Source organism: Abramis brama (genome assembly GCF_963993115.1).
Source record: "Abramis brama genome assembly, chromosome: 18".
Lineage (NCBI taxonomy): Eukaryota > Metazoa > Chordata > Actinopteri > Cypriniformes > Leuciscidae > Abramis > Abramis brama.
Genome location: NC_139980.1, coordinates 9,852,354 through 9,868,646, shown reverse-complemented (window position 1 = coordinate 9,868,646; position 16,293 = coordinate 9,852,354). Strand labels below are relative to the sequence as shown.

The 16,293-nt window shown below is 36.3% G+C and overlaps 1 protein-coding gene across 12 annotated transcripts in view; it reads left to right on the top strand.

Annotated features, from left to right (window-relative positions):
* The window catches only part of palld (palladin, cytoskeletal associated protein), an 88,207-nt gene that overhangs the window by 27,517 nt on the left and 44,397 nt on the right, over positions 1-16,293 (top strand). For 4 of the 12 annotated variants that reach the window (XM_084091450.1, XM_084091446.1, XM_084091447.1 and 1 more), the window contains exons 3-6: positions 11,976-12,151; positions 12,526-12,570; positions 14,646-14,712; positions 16,138-16,255. In XM_084091450.1, coding sequence (XP_083947576.1) covers positions 11,976-12,151; positions 12,526-12,570; positions 14,646-14,712; positions 16,138-16,255 — 406 coding nt within the window. Of the gene's footprint in view, positions 1-3,328; positions 3,503-11,975; positions 12,174-12,525; positions 12,571-14,645; positions 14,713-15,955; positions 16,256-16,293 lie in introns of those variants that run through there. The other 8 variants (XM_084091451.1, XM_084091448.1, XM_084091453.1 and 5 more) reach the window with 6 other exon arrangements.

The window sequence follows — 16,293 nt, the reverse complement described above, 5'->3', positions numbered from 1 at the left end:
ATTGGAAAAGCATTTTGAGATGATTCTGAGATGACCTTTGGAAGACCTTTTGAACAGAAGGATGAGAGTCAGGCGGAAAGGATGAAAATAAAGAGCATAATAATTTGCATTATTATTATTATTAATAGTATTTTAGGTGCTGTTATTAGTTGTTCTGAAAAATTAATTATTTGTATAGATTTTTATGTATTCATAAGGCATCTTTACATTATTGGTTGGTCTTAGTAAAAATAGGTTTCAACATAATTTTCAAATGTTTCAGTAGAGTCACCTATAGAACTTTTCATTTTTGTAAATGAAGGAAGACTGAAGCCAGTTGATTAACTTGTCAACATTATAATGCCTGCAACCAATCCGCAAATTGGCCTGAATGGGTTAAACTGGCAAAAATGGGAGATTAATTACAGAGAAAACAACTCGTCCAATAAGCATCACCACTTTTGGATACACTAGATGCTGCTTTTGTGCCGCCTTTGCAGTGTAAATATCTCACAGCGAGCTTTATTTATTTTAAACATCTTACAATTGACTTTTTATATCTTTACTCTGAGGTAAAGGTATAAATAATTGAATTTAGCTAAAATAATCAAATGTAAAATATAATGAATAAATCTTTGTCCTGTTTCTAAAGGAATGGTTGTGTAACATGAGCACCTCATTGGTCAGATAAATAAACACAGAGAGGCACTGTTTAGGTGTGGGACACGGAGTGTGTACATGCAAATCTTGCAGTAGTGTTAGTAACGGAGAAAGTAGTCATGCAATCACACTTAATGCTAGCGTTTTTTTTAAATATAAAAAGGTGTGGATGTGGATGTGTCTGCGCATCACACTGTGTGCTGGTTTAAAAATGCCTGGATGCACATATGAGTGTTTGTCTCTTGTTGTGTGTGTTTCTGATGGTATGTGTACTTTCTGAGCTTTCTAAGCAACATGCTCCATAAATACCCCACCCAAGTGTTCCACCTGTTTATTGACTGAAAGACCGAGAGTCACTAACTAACCATGAAGGTCTGCGAAAAGTTACAATCTCAATATGCCACAACACGTCTAACCTCACCCCAAATAAAGGATTAACTGTACTGTATACAACAGAATTGTGTTATTGTGCAAATAAAACATGCCTGTGCCAGTTCCAAAAAAAAAATGATCAGTGATAAGACAGCCTGTTTACTTCTGTATCTTGTGAATGACCCAGAATGCACTGATGAAACAGGTGAATGCCATCTGTTTGACTGAGACCAGGTGCCGTTAGCTCTGTTTTTAGATCAATGCTAAGTGGGCTCTTCTAACCAAGACTAGGAGTTCTATTTTTGTCCTAAAGATTACTGAAATTCTTAATACGGCCCAACTAAACGACACAAAAGTATAAAATATTTGCAATGGATTTTTCGTAGATTCTGTTCAGAATCACAAAATCTGGTTTATGAATGAATTGTTCAGCATTTGATTAATATTGTGTTATTTCTTGCATATATATTTCATTTTCTTTTTCATATATATACTGCACTGTTTGCCGACCGTTAAAAATTGCAACCCGTTTGATTGTGTTAATGTGTCAGTGAGGGAATGTTGGTAAGGTGCCCGTTGGACTGTGACCTGGACATGTTGGCATGGGCAACGGCAGAGCAAGAAATTGTTTTTCTGTGTTTGGCTATTGTGTTAGCTCAATAGAGTTCTAGAATAATACCCAGAATACAATGGGCCTCAAATACTACTTTAATCAAATTTTTTGGGCCATGCAAACACTAAAAATAATAATAAAATATAATGAAGTAGAATTTAATAAAGACAGAATACTTAATATAATAAAACAGAAAATGTATTCATATCCGTGCACCGTGACAGATTTTTTTTCCAGCTTTCTTTGATTAATATAGATTAGATTAGTACAGAATTTATTTGACGTACAGTGCAATGTTTTGTGTTTACTGTCCATTTTGAGTATAAATAAAAGTATTAATTTCTTTCAAAAAAGAAAACTCTTACAGACCTAAAACTTTTGAATGTTAGAGTACATAGCCTTTTTCATAGGTTATTTTATATATGTGACCATGGACCACAAAACCAGTCACATGGGTCAATTTTTTGAAATTGAGATTTATGCATCACATGAAAGCTGAATAAATAAGCTTTTCATTGATGTTTGGTTTGTTATGATAGGACAATATTTGTCTGAGATACAACTATTTGATAATCTGGAATCTGAGGGTGCAAAAAAATCAAAACATTGAGAAAATCGCCTTTAAAGTTGTTCATTTATGTTTGCGATTGTGCTGCATTCAATCAAAAAAATAATGTTTTAATATATTTATGGTAGTACATTTACAAAATATCTTCATGGAACATGATCTTTACTTAATATCCTAATTATTTTTGGCAAAATCGATAATTTTGACCCATTTACAATGTATTGTTGGCTGTTGCCACAAATATATATACCTGTGCTACTTGTGACTGGTTTTGTGATCCAGGGTCACATATGTACACTACAAGGTTATTCTGTTTGTGTATACAGACAGTTGTTAAAGTCAAGAAACACATTACTGAAGTGAAGAGGTCAGTGTTTTAACTGACTTTCATAATTGATCATGCCCTTATTGCTAAGGATATGAATGAGAATTCATGAGTGAATTATATTATTTAATTACATTTAGTAATACTGTATGTATATATATGTAATATACATATATGTAATATATATTGCAATAAATGGCAAGAGCGAGTAAGTCAAGTATTATCAGAGGAGAATAGCAGGAGAAGAATGTCTTAGTTTATTTAGAATATGCTTTTTTCATGCACACAGGAATATTCCAGTATAGCTGTGAAGAATGTCATTTTTGGAATAAAGGTTTAAGCATAATTTGGAGTTTAATTGAAAAATAATGTGCAAGTAACACTGTTTTCTATACATACTCTTTATTGTAGATCAGGGGCATGTCAATGTGGTCAGTGAAACCAACTGTTACTTTTCCTTGTAGAGATGTCCTTCATTCACCTCTGGAAGCTGTATACTCAAATCTGAGTTGTTTCTCGATTTCTAGGAAATCTTGAATTCAATTCAAGACCAATTCAAATGGCAGACCAAAGTCAAAAAGTTCCTGTGACATTGGAATGTTAATTTGAGGAGATGCAGGATGAAGTCAACGTTAGAGATTGAAACGATTTGCTAAAGAGAGAATTAATAAGAAATAAATAATGAGTGGGCTGGACGTATGCCAAAGGTTTAGTGTGCTATTGAATCTTTATTCACAGTTACAGCGTGTCTCTCTCTTAAACAGCCTCCTGCTCCCTCCCTTTTCTCTCTCTTCAGCCGTATATGTGCTTCAGTCACAGCTCTACCCAGTGTGGCAGAGAGTGTGTACATGTGTGAGTGATTGAACTCTCAGGCTTGTGTAGGCATTCAAAGGGAGTGTGTGAGCACTTCTTGCAGAGTAAAATCTGCATGTTTAGTCATCATTTCTGGATATATTTTAAGAAGCAAGATAAGCATAGAGCTCTGGTAAGTTTTACTGAACTTTGAACTCTGAAAATTTGCTTTACAGAAATTAGTTATCCTTTACCTTATCTTAAAAAAAAAAACTACATTTAAAAGCCATTTGTAGAAAAGGTTTTATTTTATTTTATTAAATTAATACTAAGCATTTATATTTGAAGTTAAAAAAATGTTAAGTAAACAAGTGTTACAGATCTGTTTATCTGGATACTCTTGATTATCTTCATGTTTTTATCTGAGATTGTATTACTTAATGACTATGGCACATTTATCAGAAAAGATAAAGGTGATTTGTCACGTTATTTCTAAACTACATGTGTTTATAAATGCAACATAATGTGTTGAGCATTGCAATAAATAATTTTATAGTATATGGTCTTGATTTTTGCTTCTGTGTAAATGGAGGCGCATCGTTGTCATGACAGATTAAATATGAAATGTTTTAATCAGTTTTATTCACAATTGGTTTTATTCATCATTTTTGTCTCTCATAATTATATCTTTGAAATATTAGAAAACATTTAATATTTACAATAACAAATTAATATTTAAATATTTCATTAAATTTTTTCTAATTGTAATTGTAAATGCAACTTTTTCTGGTATATATGTGACCCTGGACCACAAAACCAGTCAAATTAAGATTTACAGATCATATCCATTGATGCACGGTTTGTTAGGATTGGACAATATTTGGCCGAGATACAACTATTTAAATATCTGGAATCTGACGGTGCAAAAAATCGGAACATTGAGAAAATCTCCTTTAAAGTTGTCCATTTATGTTCGCGATTGTGCTGCATTCACTCACAAAAATAAATGTTTTATATATTTAAGGTAGGAAATTTACAAAATATCTTAATGGAACATGATCTTAATATCCTAATGATTTTTGGCATAAAAGAAAAATCAATAATTTTGACCCATACAATGTATTGTTGGCTATTGCCACAAATATACCCGTGCGACTTGCGACTGGTTTTGTGATCCAGGGTCACATATGTCACTTCAGATGCAGCTTCTGTGATCAATACCATGTGAAGTTTTCATACTGTTTGTAAAACAGTGTGAGTGTGTGTGGAGTTTTCTCCAGACACAGGCTGGTAAATGGCATGTAGACGGTGGGTTGCTGCCATGGTGTGTGTGTGTGTTTGTTTACAAGAACTTCACAATTCAGCTGCTGCAGATGCATCTATCAGTATTTCTATTTGGGGCATCTCTTGCTGTCTTCTCTCCATTCCTATCTTCTTCCCTGTGTTCCCTTCCTGTCCTCTGACCTTAAGCATCTGACCTGTGAGGTCAATTGTAACCAGGCGCAAATTGACTCCACTGATTGCGCTCAGAGAATGTAGCATTTGTCATGACCTTCGGGAATCGGATTACACACATGCACGCACTATAATCTATCATGATAAGGTTGTTCTAAAAGTTGCCATAGTTGTCTTACGTTTTAAACTTTCACTGTTGGTCTTCCACCGCATTAGACATGCACCCAACTCCCGGTGACCCCAAGCCCACCCTCATCCTCTCAGTCTGTCTCCCAAAGCTGCTCAGTGTTTTAATTCTGGCTCCAGACTTTTTCCTGTGTTTCTGAGGTGTTGTCTGGCCTGATGTCAGTGACATGAAGCATATTCTTTCAAAACACCTCCAACAGATACACTAACAGATCCGAATGAATTTCAGGTCTCTTGATATGCCAAGTTCAAGGCAAGCCAAATCAGATTATTTCAGGTCTTCATGCATGAAAATATAGCAAGCAAAAAAGAAAGACAGAAAGAAGAAAAGAACAAATAGATTTATCCTGCACCATTCAATAGATGAAGTACATATGGGGCATATTATACAGAAAGAGATCAATAGAATTACACATACGGCCAACATCCCGCAACTGACCTTAGACTCACCAAAACTCTAGCTTTACCTGACAGACTGCTTTAACACAAACAATGGTGATGCATTTTAACAGGGATAATATTTTATTTATTTGTAAACTTTACAAGTTTTTGTACTTATTTTTTTCCAGAATAATTATATATATATATATGTGTGTGTGTGTAACGGTATAAGTCAAATGATGAAGAAGAAGGTATAAATAACGACAGTCTTTAATAAACATAAGCCAGAACTCAAAACACATGCACAAACAATACCGGACACAGAATGAGTGAAGGTGAGGAACTTAAATACACACGGTTATTAACTAAATGATGAACAGCTGTGATGATTAAATGAATATCCATGGTAACTGATAATGGCGGGAAAAGGAGAACAAGGGAACACAGGCAAACAGGTGGTTAAACAGACTGATAGAAAACGATACCAAAACTGTGACAGTATACATATTTTTCATTCATCATTTCATGTTTCTATAGTCACATTTTCATATTGAAAGAGTCATAAACGTCATAACATTGCAACAGTGTGTATATATATATATATATATATATATATACATACATATATACATATACATAGTGGGGATCAGTGTTTCTTGTTAGAAACACTTACTTTTTTCAGAATAATTATATATTTTATTTAGATTTATAATTTCATATTTGAAACCTCAACATTATAACTTTCTCTAATTGTAATTTATGTACAAATGCCTTTGTGTTGCTGCTTCATACTGTCTATGCTGCTGTAAATGTATTTTTGTAGCGCAAACCAAATGTTTCTTGTCAGAAAGCTCCTACTTTTCAGAATAAGACCAGCACTGGTTTCATTGAAAGCCTCAGTAGTGTTTAATGCTGACCATCAAACTCTCCCTTGGTCTGTACTCTTGGGTTTTTAACTTGTTTGACTCTTGCCAGAAGATCAATATGCTCTGGTTTTGAAGGTGGCTTATAATTATCCATGGAAGCAGTGAATGGCGTTTTCTTTCCATCCAGTGTTTCTCTATGCCCGTGGATGCTTGAAATTTCGATTTCTATTTATCTGACTGTTGTTGGATGGTAGTGAAAGTGTGAGAATGGGGACAACACTGACAGTGCAAGAGATGAAATTACCTGTTACTTGGCAGGATAGTGGATTTGACAGAGAAGTGTGTGTCTTTCTCATGTGAGAATGAGGCCAGTATTCGCACACACATACTCTGTGACTTGTTGTTATTTGCTGTTGTAGATGGAAAGTTTAAATAGGGAGGCTCTGTTACACTGGCCACATCATGGCCAAACCACAAGTGGCGGCAAGAGAGTTTGTACCATTCCCTCTCTTTCTCTCTCACAGACACACACAGTGTTGGACACTGCTGAATTGGTTTATATGGTTCAGTAATTACCCTTAATGATTGTTCATTAGGTCTGGTTAGTGGGTATGACTAGCAAAATGTGCATACTTTCTATTACCAATACTTCCACCACCCATAATGCTTTGTGAATTCAGCATGTGCATAAATGTTAATGTCTGATGAGAAAAATGTACATTAATTGCAACAGTGTATAACATAAATAAATAAACATCCCATGTTGGGCCATTTCTTCTTTGCAGCTTGTTGATGCAGGCTTTTTCCAACTTCTGGAGACTGAAACTAACAGGGTTTCTCACTTGCACACACATACCAACATAGCAAGCTCCAGCACTGCCTGTAAGCCCTGTTAAACCCAATCCACCCACATCTAATTAGTGTAAAGCATGCAGCAGAACTCCAGTGGAAAACTAAACTAGGATCCCTAAACAGGATGTCTTGTGTTACACGTTCAGGTGTTTATGGCAAACACATTGTTTGTTTAGTTCCATTACCGTGACAAGCTGCGTTTTACCCCGTGGATATTTTCTCTGAAACTGTTCCTCAGTTAGTTAATGGTTTATTTTGATTAGTCTGTTTTGTAACAGATGATGACAGCAGTACGGTACTAAGCTGGTCTAACTGCTTCAGTGGGTCTCATTTCCTTATGAGACATGTTTTTGCATCCAGAAACAACAAGTTGTTTACAATTAAAATGTCTTATAATTAAACCACATCATCCTAAAAGCATGGTACTAGATCCTTAAAAGACAATCAAGTTTTTTCCATTTAAAAAAGTTGAATAAATATGGCACATTCCTTTTGCTCTTTTACTTATGATGATGGGGAGAATTCCCTGTAGGGCACCGAAGCCGACGGCTCATGAGCTGCTTCTCGTGAGTGTCTGAGAGTTGTGGTCGGGATGTAGACACAGACACAATGAAGTAGCCATGAAGCAATGCAGAGAGGCCTTTATTTCAGAGCATATTTGCTTGAAAAGAGTATGGTTTGCTGTCCAGGGGTGGATGAGCTTCCATGAGATGGTGTAAGAAATTGAATTGGATGTCTGTTGAGGCAGGTTTATCATCGATGCACAAGGCTTTGTCTGAAAGATAGCCTGGATTTGTCTCTGTACGCTGTAAAACAGGAGTATTTTGTTGAGCTTAAAAAAATTGGTGATTTATTCACTATTGTTTTATTTGACTGTAATTTTAAATAAATGTCTTGACTGAACTTAAAATGTTGAGTTGCCGTCACTGAATTGTTACTAAATGTACCTTTTTTAATTATTGAACTTTAGGTACTTCATTTCAACAAAATCTAAAATAGGTAAATGGTCAAACAATGCAAATAATAATTATTCATATCCCATGCAGCTGGGAAGAGGGCTAATGGGGATGAACCCAACCTTTTTTTTTTCAGTGTAGGCCAGTGCATGTTGGTTCGACTTAAAGTTATTAAAAGGTCATTAAAAGTGTAACAGCCAGCCTTAGTTCTTGAAATATCTTTACAGAGTGGTAACTTGAGAAAAGACAGGACAGAATTAATAATGAAGACAAATGAGGGAATAACTGCAGACTGAGAGAGGAAGGGGTGAAGACAACAGATGCCCTTGATGCCATATCTGGGCTTAATTTTGCCGTAGTTGTGGTAAAGCAGACAAACACGTTTTGCCTTCACACGGGATCTGAACCAGATGGACAAGCTGCTTTTTTCGAGCAATTAGAAGCTCCTCCATCTGAATGTGATCACACAGACTCAAGCTAACTCACATTTCACTGCTTCCTGACCTCAATGACAGTGATGTCTCACAAGCAGAATGTTTTAGAATGAGAGTAGACTGATTTCACCACATAACAAACACAACATGTCTCCCTGTCTCAGTGATTTATGTGACATATTTCAGCTGTTGGACATAGATGACCCGAGCCTCTGTTCACTCTTGTGTCCTGTCATAAGCCTTACTCCCGTAACACATGGGACACACTCATTTACGTTTACATTTTTATCCACTTTTATCGAGAGCCACTTGAAGATGAGGAAAAACGCAGTTTATCTTAGGCCTTGTCCACGCTAATACGTGTTAATTTGAAAACACATCTTTTTCTCTCTGTTTTGGCCTTCTGTCCACACTCAGGCGGCATTTTTGTCCTGCGAAAATTGAGCTTTTTGAAAACGCTTTCCCAAGTGGATAAATTTTAAAATGTTTTCGTGTTGTAGTGTGGACTGTGAAAACTGAGGTATTAGAAAACGATGATGCATGTTTAGTCATTTGACTCATATGTTTATACGGCTATTGTGCCTGCCATTTCGGTGTGGATGAGAAACTTTTGGAAAACGCTTAACGTTAGAGTGGCCGTTTTTTTGTGAAAGTGCCATTTCTGTTCAACATTTTAAAACCTTTTTTTAGGTTACACTTTATTTTGTTGGCCCACTTTAGACATTCTGCTAACTATAAGTAACTTTGCAACTACATGTCAACTAACTCAGAGTATAAGTAGACTGTTAGGGTTCAGGTTAGTAGAATAAGTTGACTTGAAAAGTTACAAATAGTCAGAAGAATGTCTGTTGAGGAGCATCAAAATAAAGTGTATTTTAAGCAGACAGTCTACTAATACTCTAATGAGAGTTAGTTGACATATAAGTTGCAAAGTAAAGTAAGTAGAACATCTAAAGTGGACCAAATTCATCTTTACTATGCTCGTTCCTTCATTATAATTATTATAAAATTGATTGAAACCTGTAGGTGTTAGACATACTTTCTAGACAACATATAATCACCAGCCTTAGACATGATCTTCTGCTATCAATTTTCTAAGACTTTAATTAGTTTTATTAAGTGTTTTGGGGTTTTGGAATTGATTCTAGACCACCAATAATCCTTAGGGGGAAAAATCCCCCTTGCAGAACCAAAGACTGCAGCTAGTTTGAGGCTGTGGTGAATCAGACACACACCTGTCCTGGCATCATAAAATCTCTCTCTCTGAGATAAATGAGTGTATTAGGCTTGCATGAGCCTGCAGAGAGGTGGATAGACAGACAGAATATGAATATTGAGAACTGAACATTGCCTGAATGTGTTTCACCTGATGGCATTAACTCAACCATCAACCATCAGTTCTGATCATAGTTGATAAAATTTGAATCAATGGATATAATATAATGTGTTGACATGCTCGCTTGGTTCGTCTGTTCTTTCGGTGTGACAAGTCAAAGAGCATGAGTGATAGATCGCATGCTGTCGTCCGAGCCATGAACGGCAGAGGGGTGTGAAACAGAGCCGCCAAACCTTGGAATGTCTTGGAATCTTTCCAGGATTCACAAAGGTGTTTAAAAGTGACTCCGATAGTTTGCACAAAGGCACACAGAATAGACATTTCAGTTGTAATGTTACAGACATCCTTCATTTTTATAGCCTTGGAGAAAGAAGCCATGTTTAGGGATCTGGTTTCAAATGCAGAGACAAAAAGAAGCAGATCTGAGCAGTACTTGATTTGGTAATGAGAATGAAGCAGAAAATGGATAAAGCCTTCGACTGCCAGGATGGAATGAAACAGACTCAGCAGGCTCCGGAATTTTGGGATTCTTTATAGAAGTCTTAATGATGTCCCAGAGTATTTTAAGATCCGGAGACGAGCTGAATGAACAGCTGTGCTCCTAAACCAGGACTCATTCCAGACGACTTTAGACACATTAAAGCGTGTGTGTGTGTGTGTGTGTGTGTGTGTGGAGTGTTATAGGTTAGATGAATGGATAAAAGTGGTCTGAGACACTTGAAGTGCAAAGAAAACTTGAAAGAATTGCGCAGTATGATGTATAGTGACCCAGACAGTGTGTTTATGTGTGTGTGTGTGTGTGTGTGTGTCAGTGCTTCCCGTAACTCACACTCACAGGTGCTCGAGACAGGTATACTAGTCTTCCTATTCATGCCTCAGGGCCTTAAAACACACACTGACTCATTATCTCAAATAACTGATTTACAGAAACAGAAATTGCATTTGGTGTATGTGTGGTGAGTAAAGGACTTTCCCTGTATAAACTTTATGATTCCCAGACCCTTGCGTCACGATGAAGTGCGGTGTCCCCGCTTTAGGTGTAGGAGTGTTTTTATGTGTCATATTCCAGTTGTGCACACACATCAATCTAAACATTCTTCCCTGTCTGAGAATCAGCCAATTTAATGACTAAGCAGCAAAACCTGTCAGACACACTGATTTACATTCAGCTATTTTAGAGAATCTGCTGTGTTTTACATTCATTTTAAGCATTACCTTTATAATAGTTTCATATGGAAAAAATGTAATAATATATTTTATATTTGTAAACTATTTTAATATTATCATACCTTGCTTAGCATATCTCTTCTGCCCCCTACCCCTTTTTATTGTTAATGCAGTACTGGCCCAAACCAAAACAGTTTTTGAAAATGCGTTTGCAAATAATGTGTTCTTACGTTTAAAAAATAAGACATATAGCGGCGCTGAGGAATGAAAAGAATAAATATATGCTACCTATCAGAATGTGCCATTTGTAGGCCGATTAATTAAACCGATTAAATCGCTCCAAAAACAACGTCATCAGAGTAGAAAAGAGATCTTTTTTTTAAAAGATTACGAGGGTAGATGTTTTTTTTTTTTAAATGATGTGCACAGATAAATAAATAAATCATTCATAATGCAATATTCCATAAAAAAAAGAATTGTCCATTTTGATTACATGGTGACTTTAGGTTTTGATGAAAGAGCGAATCATCTGGTTCAGTGTTCATGAGTTGAGAAATATCTTTCTAATCAGGGAAATCTGTTCTCTGTCTCTTTAGAGCTGACTCACCCTGAGATGAGAGCATTGGCGGGGATTAGTGATGCCAGAAACACACACACACACACACACACACACACACACACACAACTGTAAGAGACTGTAAGAGAACATTGATTGCAGCAAACTAAGCGGACAGTGGATTTACTGTAAACATGACCTCAGTTGTTCATCTACATTTATTTAAACAATTTCTCACACATAAATCACATTCTTACAAAAGACCTCCAGTATAACCATGCTACTTAGTACTGTTACAGATTTGATTGTTGGATTAATAGTTCACAGTTTCCATTTTTTTTTCAGTGTTTGTATTATTTGAGAGAGGAATCAGTGATTGCTTTGACCAGAGCTTTATCGGATTTAATTAGGAATATTATAGCTCTGTAATTGGCTACACCATTTGACTGACATGCTGCTCTCTCTTTAATTGCACAGGTGGTTTTGTGAGGGGCGGGAGCTGCACCACTGCCCTGATATTCAGATCTGTCGTGATGGTGACCTGCACACTCTGGTGATAACCGAAGCATTTGAAGACGACACCGGCAGGTACACCTGCGTAGCTTCCAACGCACTGGGAGCAGACAACACCTCTGCAGAGGTTTATATTGAAGGTGAGCTCCCAGCTACGTCTAGGTAATATTATTTTATTGATTAGTGCTAATAAAATATATAAAAATCCTTTAAAATATAAACATTTACTTGAAATTCTTCTTTTCTTTTTTATGTTATAAGCATAAGACTAAAACTTTTTAAAGGCATTTATGTTCTGTCATCATTTACTTACCCTCATGTTGTTCCAAACCTGTATGAATTTCTCTCTTCTGCTGAACACAAAAGAAGATATTTTGAAGAATGTTGGTAACCAAACAGTTGATGGACCCCATTGACTTCCATAGTGTGGGAAAAAAAAAATACTATGGAAGTCAATGGGGCCCATCAACTGTTTGGTTACCAATCATCAACATCTTCTTTTGTGTTTATACAGGAAACTCAGCTAGAGAAATTGATACAGGTTCGGAACAACTTCAGGGTGAGTAAATGATGAGAGAATTTTCATATTTGGGTGAACTATCCTTTTAATGAAGTTTATGCTTCAATTTGTTAACAGGTTTTAATTCAAGATATAATCTCTGATAGTCTAAAATAATTATCTTACACAATTTTTTATTTTGTACTGAAAAATTTGTTCCACATTTCACATTCATACAATTTAATTAAAATGAAAACATAAATAATTACTTACTATACCACAAAGTAATTATATTTTACACGTTAAATTATGTTTATTAGTATTGTGGTGCGATCACATTAGCAACATTTTGGGGAAATTGCATGGAGACTTTAAAAGTGCTTCTGTGTTAAAAATCTAGGTCTGGAGCCATGCCACAGTATGTGTGCATGTTTGTCCTCACGTGGCCTTTAACCCTTTGACCTCAGACCTCAGCTGATAGGTTAACCGGCCCTGACTGTGTATTATCTAATAGCCCCTAATTCACTCAGTGACATAAAAATTCATATTACTCCACCCAAAGCACACGGCAGGTTGTTTGGGTATGAACTGACCATAAATAATACCCAAGGCTGTTAGGCTGTGTCTTTGAAGGCCAATAAACCATTAAGAATTTACAGGTCACACAGAAGTCACTTTCAAAACAAGCAGCTGTCTGTTGGTCAACGCTGTTAATTCACGTGACCAATTCAAACGTTCAAACTTTTTCACCCTTAGACGAAACTCCCGTTCTCATGGTTTCTTATTGAAATGACTGTATTTTGCCAACACAAATTTGCTGAGGTACTTTAACAGTAGTCACCTTTATTTATATAGTGCTTTATACAATACAATTGTTTCAAAGCAGCTTTACAGTGATAACAGGAAAATGATTCATTGATGCAAACAGAATTCAATTCTTCTGTAAAGCATCTCTAAAAAGACAACAGTGTCATTATTCAGCTGAAATCAGATCAGTTCTATGTTGGTTCAGTTCAGTTCAATAACTGTGTAATTTTCATCAATTATGTAATGAGTTCAATTCAGCTATAAAGAAGGTCTGCAGAAAACAGTGATGTCATCATCTAGCGCAGTTCAGTTCTCATCTGATAGTGTCAGTGCGGTCAAATCAATAATATTGCTGAATATTTAGAGCCAGATTTACTAACAAAATGGTGAAAAATTAGCGCTGAAAAGGCGTGGACAGGGTTATTTTTGCGGCTGACCTTATTGCATATGCATTTGTAGGAGTTTACATTTCAGATGCAAAATTTATTGGAGGAGAGTAATTAAAGGAGCCGTATGTAAGATTGTGGCCAAAACTGGTACTGCAATCACTTTCAAATTACTGTAGAGCGGTGTATCCCCTCCCCCTCCCTCCCCGACTCGAGGTTGCCAGATAGGCTGCAGGATCCAGCAGGAACGTTTGTAGCTGCAGCTGTGGTAACTAGAGCTGAGCTGGCAACCCAGATGCCGAAACACTACTGACTTCGTGATTGGTAGATAGGTGGAGGGTGGCGCTTCAGGCCAAAACACAAGATGACAACATCAACATCAGTTGAGGGCTGCAACTTCACTTTTTAAATGACAATATCCTGGCCGAACTACTGTTGTCAGAGATATAAGTGTTTGAAATGAACATGATTTCTTAATGTCTAGTGACATATCAGGGCCATTTTATGATTAATTGAAATACATTTCTTACATACAGCTCCTTTAAATGAATAATGCAAGGTGATTTACTAAGGTTTGCACTAGTCAATGTTCTGGTATTTGCAGCATTATTTGCCCAAAAAAGCATGTCTTAAACCAGACGTTAATTTGCCCTGTTTAAGTAAATCTGGCCCTAAGTGTCCTCAACTAAGAGGCGACAGTGGCAAGGAAACCAATCTCCATCGGTGACAGAAATAGAGAAGAAAACCTTGGGAGAAACCAGACTCAGTCGGGGGGCCAGTTCTCCTCTGGCTAGTACTGGCTAGAACATGGTGTGGTTTGATTTCAGGCTGCATCACAAGTCAGATTGTGGATTAATATCATTCAGTAAAATGAAGGCAGCCTGCAGCCGAACATGTTTCAGACCAGGAATTGCAATACTTATTGTATTTCTCTCTATAAAGGTGTTTCCTCCTCAGACTCAGAAGGTGAAGGATCCGTGTCGAAGTCTAGGTCTGGAGCCATGCCACAGTATGTGTGTTTCAGCATGTTCTTCCTTGCATGACCTTCAACCCTTTGACTCAGACCTCAGCTGACAGCTTTACTGTCCTCGACTATGCATTATCTAATAGCCCCTAATTCACCCAGTGACATAAAGGTTCATATTACTCCACCGCGAAGAACATGGTAGGTTCTTTGGGTTTAAACTGACCTTAAATAATAGCCAAGGCTGTTAAACTGCCAATTATCCATTAATCAAGAATTTAGGAATCGTGTTGTCTAACCTTATTTCTTTGTGACATTGCTTGAACTCTCTTCAGTCACCTCTGAACTCATCTGCTCATTTCTCTTCCTGTCCTCTCTTGCCTCTGCTGGCCTCTCAGTCTTCCCCTTCTGTTTACACAAATTATTAAGCGCTTGGCTCTGGTTCCCTCTGACATCATCACAGCCATTTGGGATTACGCTCTCATTGGCACCAAAGTCATTTATAAGGTGCAAACTGCATTGTGAAAATTCATACAGTGTGGAGTGGATATTACTTCACTGTGTGTGTAAGTTGGTGCGTGTTAGAGAGCAATTATTCTGTTAACTTTTCTTAACTTACATTTTACATTCTATATATTTGCTGTTGGAAACCTAATGTTTTGAAAGTCAGACAAACACTGTTAGACTTTAAATGAACCTGTAAAGGCTTATTATACGTGGATATAGCATTATATGTGTTCAAATATGATATCATTCTCATAGTAGACATCTATTGAAATACAATTATAGTTTTTATTACGGTAATAGTTTTTATTTTTACACTTTTGTTTTCATTTTAGTTAAAGTTTTAAACTTCTGTTGTGTTTTAGTAGTTTTTTGTCTGTATAGTTTTTATTCAGTTGTCGTTTTAATTATTTTAGTAAATCAGTATTTAGTACATCAAGTTAAGCTCAAAGAAAATGATAAATGTTTCCTTGGCAAGTAGCTGAAATAAGATACATTTAAGTTATTTATATTTTGTTTTATTATAGTTAAGTTATTTTATTTGAAGTAACTAAAATGTTTTTATGGCTTTAGTTTTAGTTACCTATAATAACCCTGACCAACACTGGAACAAATTCTGACCACTGACCTTTTGAGGCAAATACAACCCAGCTGTTTGAGTATTTTTGCCTCAAAATTCCGGTACCTCTTTAACTGGGTCACATATAATGAACTGTAACTTTATGTGAAGAAATGTTAATAGACTATGATGGAGCAAAAAGATTGATTCGCTTGTCATAGCTTTAGAAAATGTCTTTAACTTTCAGCCAGGATGACTCAAAGCATGAATATTGCAAGATGTGAGAGGTGTCCTTTACTTTATATCTTAATGTTTTTTTTTTAATTATGACTTTGTTTTAGTGTTGCTGATATGTTCTCTCAGGTCTGAATGAGGTTTGTTTTAGTGTTGCTGATATGTTCTCTCAGGGCACAGAAGAAAACTAGCTCAGTTTCCTTGACGATTCACACATCATCACCAAAGAGCTCAGAGAGCCAACCTCACCGCTCCACGCTAGTCCAACCTCTTTCTGCTACACCACAGAGAGTAAGAAATACACACACACACACATACACAATTTTTGC